Source organism: Sinocyclocheilus anshuiensis, unplaced genomic scaffold (genome assembly GCF_001515605.1).
Source record: "Sinocyclocheilus anshuiensis isolate Anshui unplaced genomic scaffold, SAMN03320099.WGS_v1.1 scaffold117, whole genome shotgun sequence".
Lineage (NCBI taxonomy): Eukaryota > Metazoa > Chordata > Actinopteri > Cypriniformes > Cyprinidae > Sinocyclocheilus > Sinocyclocheilus anshuiensis.
The window spans coordinates 2900964-2906742 of record NW_015536624.1 but is presented as its reverse complement, the minus strand read 5'-3'; the positions used below and the strand labels follow the sequence as shown (position 1 = coordinate 2906742).

The window sequence follows — 5779 nt, the reverse complement described above, 5'->3', positions numbered from 1 at the left end:
GTGTGTACTGTGTATATTTATTATGTATATATAAATACACACACATACAATATATATTTTGAAAATATTTATATGGATTTACATGTATATAATTTATATTATATATATACATTTATAATATATAAACATAACATATTTTTCTTAATTATATACATGCATATGTGTGTATTTATATATACATAATAAATATACACAGTACACATATACGGTATATCATGTAAAAATAACTTTTATTTTGGATGCGATTAATCGCAAATAATCATTCGACAGCACTAATTGTTTTTTATTTTATTTTACTACAAGTTAGTCCAGTCTTTAGCAAACTTGAGTCACATGACCTTACTGCAAAAAAAATTACCAAATAGATTTTTGAAATTCAAACTTTTATCAGTAAATTTAATAGTAAAAAAGCAAATAGAAAGTGGACCTGTGTATTTTCAATGCTTTTGTGTACTGAAATTATAATGCCCACAATGAAAAGTTGGTAAAAGTGGTCCAAACTTGGCTAGAAACTTTTTTGTCAGCTATATTTATTGACACTGACCTTGCGGGGGGGAAAATAAATGGGCAGTTTGAATGTTGATTCAGATATTTGCCTGCTAAGGTGGATTTGCTCACCAGCAAAACTAGCCTAATAAAGATGTTTGGTCAAAAAAAGTCCTGCTGGTTAAGCAAGTAGGGGGCACCAGCACCTCAGCCCCCAAAACACTGGTCAATGATAGCAAAGCAGTGGCGAATAAGAGGAATCTGTAAATTAGAATTACAATTATATGTTGTCTTTTCTATTTGTTGTCTTTTCTCAGGCTGTGTATTATGTACAGTAGCTGATCTCTGAGATGGCCGTGTGGGCCCGACAGGCCCAAACATCCCCCCTGCAGCACTGCCTCTACCTTATCCAGGTCCAGCGGCCCACCCTGAGTGTCTGATCGGCCCAGCCCTGCTAACACCCACCCTGGGCTTCCCTCTCAACTGGCCACCTGGCTTCACTCCGGGCCCACCATGGGAGGATGCCTCTCCAAACCCAAACCAGGTGATGAACACACTTATGTAGAAAACCCTTAGTCTGTGTAGCATGCCCTGTTGATTAAATCCTGTAATAATTGCAGCTTGTGTCTCCACCTATATATAGGTCAGTTAATGTGGCCCCTGACTGCTGTTGTGATGTGGCTTTCCTTTAGTGCAGGAGGAATTTTAATGCTCTTAAATTGCTCTGTGTTCAAGAGGATTAGACAGTGCAATATGAGTTGGGTTTCGAATGTTTCACAATGTATCGCTCTTTCTCTTCTATGGCGGCTGGGGGAGGGGGTACTACTGAGGGGGTCCAAAACGACTTTCATCTGACCAGAGACTCAGTTGTGAAAGTGTGACCGTGGATTTCAGATTTCAGAGGGTACAGAAAGAGTCCGAACGCCCCGAGCTAGACTGTGACACTGTGGCCTTCTGTCACTGTTCACTGTGCTTGGAAACTTACATAAGAAATGACTATGACTATCTATTCTGTTTTGACCATACAATATCAGAGCAACAGGATTACCAGGAGGTCGGTGATGCAAGCAGCAAATCAGCATATTAGAATGATTTCTGAAGAATCATGTGACACTGAAGACTGGAGTGATGATGCTGAAATTCAGCTTTGCCATCACAGGAATAAATTATATTTTAAAATTTATTAAAATAAAAACATTTTTTTAAATTGTAATAATAATTCCACAATATTACTGTGTTCACGTCTTTCAAAAATCGTTCAAAAAAGGTCTGAACAGTATTGTATAATATTATGATTTTGATTACATGAATATGATTAAATATGATAAGATAAAATGATAATTTGATATATGTACTTAAACTTTTACTTAAAGGGGTCATATGACGTTGCTAAAAAATAACATTATTTGGTGTATTTGGTGTAATGAAATGTGGCTCTGATTGGTCAGCTATCCAGTGCGTTGTGATTGGCCGAATACCTCAAGCGTGTGACATAAATGTTACGCCCCTTCCCATACTGCGATGCTGTGTCCGGGTGTGACGAGACAATACCAGTGCTCTACACTGCTCAAAACTCACGTTTGAATCATCAGTGACAAATTCTTTAAATATGAAAGCGGCATTGTAGGCTATACTCTCCAAGGAAACAGTCCTCGTCCTCCGTAAAATGCGTTGCTCACATGGACGAGTCTTAACTTTTATAAAGAATATCTCTTTGGGTTTGAGACTTTAGTCTTTGCAACTTTAGGGATCTTATCTATTCACGAACAGCTTGTAACACTCCAATGAGAAAGGAAAACTTGAAATCGCATCATATGACCCCTTTAAAAAATACTTTTTTAATACATGTCAAACCATTGCTACAGAAGCTCGTTTCCATCATCGGATAAAAAAATAAAAAAGGTAATTGCTACTTTGCATCTCATAATTCTGATTTTCTTCTCACCATTGCAAGTTTATATTTGTGAACCTGGACCACAAAACCACTCATAAGGGTCAAATTTTTTTTTTAAATAAATAAGCTTTCCATTAATGTATGGTTTGTTAGGATAGGACAATATTTGGCCGAGATACAACTATTTGAAAATCTGGAATCTGAGGGTGCAAAAAAATCTAAATATTGAGAAAAACGCATTTAAAGTTGTCCAAATTAAGTTCTTAGCAATGCAGATTACTAATCAAAAATGTTTTGTTTAGTTAAACTTAAAAAAAGTTTTGATATATTTACGGTAGGAAATTTACTACATATCTTAATGGAACATGATCTTTACTTAATGTATTTTTCCACATTGCACACAAAACTAAATCCACCAAATAACATGACTACGTTTCTGAATCCTGTTCAATTTTATTATGGGGACACAAATGAGGCACAAATGAAACTGTTTGCTAGAAAAAATACAATTTGTTAATTTTGAAGCAGTATGCTGACTCCAAATCCAGTGTCTGTTGAGCAGTCACTAAAATCAAAATGATTACCTTTAGTTAAAGTGGGAATGGGAGGAAAAATAATTATTAGACAGTAGATATTATAGAGCACTGGACCTATTGCTTAAATTAAGCCCTTTGACTGAAATAGTCTACACACCTTATCTTTATATTTAATGCTTGTCATTTATGTCCACAGATTTTTTTCTTTTTAGTAGGCTGAATAAGGGAACGGGAATGAAAATGTGGTTTCATTGATGAAACCTATAGATACACATGTTCACTAAATGATCTGGCAGATGTTATTTTCCCAGTTCTGACTCAAAAAACAAAGTGTCTGCAGTCAGCTCTGAGAAGGCGAGTTTTCTTTCTTTTTCTTTCCTCTGCCGGCTCAAGTCATCTTGCATTTTCCATTGATTTTAATTAAGCTTCACTCAGCAGGTGTGAATTCCTGTGTGATTAAGGCATAAGAAGCAGGCCCTCAGCACATTTTTCCGGCCAGAGAGAAAGCTAGAGTGAGACCAGACTGTAGTGGAAGCACATTTCACAATCACTTTCTAAAAAGACTGTGTACATTAATGGTGCTTCAGCTTCCAATGTTCTTCTCCAAGCTGTGTTTGAACTCGGAATGCTATTTCTACACAGAAATAGCACTGTATTTGTTATGTACTTGACATGACATTATAGTGTCTTAAGGCCTGTTCACACCAAGAACAATTACTAAACTGTTAGCAACGTATTTAAAGATGGCAGTGGTTTGCATTTACATTTAGCCAAACAAATCAATTAGTTTGTATAGAAGAAAGTATAGAAAATTGTCTTATTCTCTTGTACTTATATCAAGCAATTTTTTTTTGCAGTAGAGGTCAAAGTTGAGCTCACTCTTTTGGACAAAGAGAAAGAGGTGGACCTGATGTCTCCTAATGGAAAGGCCAGTCCATTTTCAGAATGCAGAATCAACGGATCTCTGGGACACTGTTCAGACGAGGACACCATGACACTGCGGCCACACCGTAAACACAGAGATTACATAGAAGCATCTGTCTGCCATGTAAAAGACCTTGAGAATGGACAGTAAGTTCTTGATTTCAATACAATACCGAATTGTCGTGTTCCTGTATATTTGAGCGTATGTTTGTGTGCTATTTAGAGCCAATGAAAAAAAATCTTTCAATTATCATTTAAATTATTTTTTAAATAAATAGGCCTTACCACATTAAATAATCTGACTTTTTTTTTTTGCTATTTTAATTTATTTCCTATTAAAACAGGATGTTGAGCCAGTAAATGAGCTATTATCCTCTAGTTTACATAAGAATACAGCAAAACCACAGTTTGTTTTCTACAAACTATTGCTAGTTGGTTGCAAATGGTATTAGATGGAGGGACATTCTCATTCTATAGAGCAATTTATTGGACTAAAGTCTGCATATGATAATGAGCATAAAGTGATGTCATCAATATTTTGGTTTGTGCTCCAGGAAGAGAAAGACTGTCAATTTTAAATGCATATATCTGCAAAAATTTAACTTTGCCAACCTTTAAGAATACTCTAGTATATGGATGAGAAACATCTCAAAGATAAGAAACATGAACTAAAACCCACAACAAAATGATTTAAGGTTTTTTAATGCTGATATATATCAGTTTTCCCCCTCTTGGTGGCACATAAATTACATCAGCTGTAACCTTTGAATGCATCTATTGGGTTGAGTTTTGGATGTTAAATCTGTGCTGATCTTATGTGTGTGTTTGGCAGAATCCGTGAGGTGGATTTGGGGACTGGTCGTGCTCTGCTCATTAAGGAACATGGAGAATTCTTTGCCATGGGACACAAGTGCCCACATTATGGGGCTCCACTGGTCAAAGGTGAGGGACGTCCTGTAGAGCACTCCTAGTCCTCTGCATTCCATAGCTTGGGATACCAACAGCTCTCAGAGGATTTTATACCACACTGCTAATAATATAAGTGTGCTATAAGCTTTATCAAATAGCAAAACGCATTGTTCTTTCAGTAATACAGTCTATTTAAAAACAATTCTCTTCCAGGTGTGCTATCAAAAGGGCATGTGCGATGTCCATGGCATGGGGCATGTTTTAACATCACTACGGGTGATATTGAGGATTTTCCTGGCCTAGACAGTTTGCCTACCTTCCAGGTAAAACACGTTCCTCTTCAACCTCTCCAGAAGTTCCTCTCCGAACTTTCACTGTGTCCACTTGTTCTTATGGACTGTCTGTAAAAAAAAAAGTATTGATTTGCAAATAAATAAATTATTTATAACATAATGTATATTATTTGTATAGAATTATCATAAGCCTACCAAGAGTTTGGCTTGTAATGTTACACTGTAAAAAAAATTCCGTAAAATGTACGGTAAAAAACCAGCAGCTGTGAGTTGCTGGAATTTTACCGTAATAAATACGGTAGCAATGTTTTAGGTTTTACGGTTTTAACTTAAATTTACAGATAAATACCGTAATTTAATTAACTGATATAATGTTAATATACCAACCTATTTAAGTACTGAAATCTGTTTTGTACCTTTGTAATACACTGATAACCACCAAACGCAGGTGGTGATGAGAAAGTCACATGATGAACCAAAGCCCATCACAAGCAGCTTTTAAATAATAACATATATAGAAGGTGCACAGTGTCATTCACACAAACACTAAACACCATCATGGTAACACACATGAAACTGAAATAATGCAATAAACATTCATTTAACAACATTAGGTGTAACACACAACCCTAATATACAAAACTGATAAGAAAAAACTAAGAAGAAACATAGTTATTTCAACAAAAAAACATCAAATTTGAAATGTAACGCAGGGAATTCTGGGAATGTCAATTTAC

At 35.8% G+C, this 5779-nt stretch overlaps 1 protein-coding gene across 1 annotated transcript in view; it reads left to right on the top strand.

Moving 5' to 3' along the window:
• The first annotated feature begins 979 nt into the window (after positions 1-979).
• LOC107653263 (apoptosis-inducing factor 3-like) overlaps positions 980-5779 on the top strand; it is a 17866-nt gene continuing 13066 nt past the window's right edge. The window contains exons 1-4 of the mRNA XM_016439936.1: positions 980-1030; positions 3774-3987; positions 4673-4782; positions 4963-5072. Coding sequence (XP_016295422.1) covers positions 1000-1030; positions 3774-3987; positions 4673-4782; positions 4963-5072 — 465 coding nt within the window. The 5' untranslated portion in view covers positions 980-999. The remainder of the gene's footprint in view (positions 1031-3773; positions 3988-4672; positions 4783-4962; positions 5073-5779) is intronic.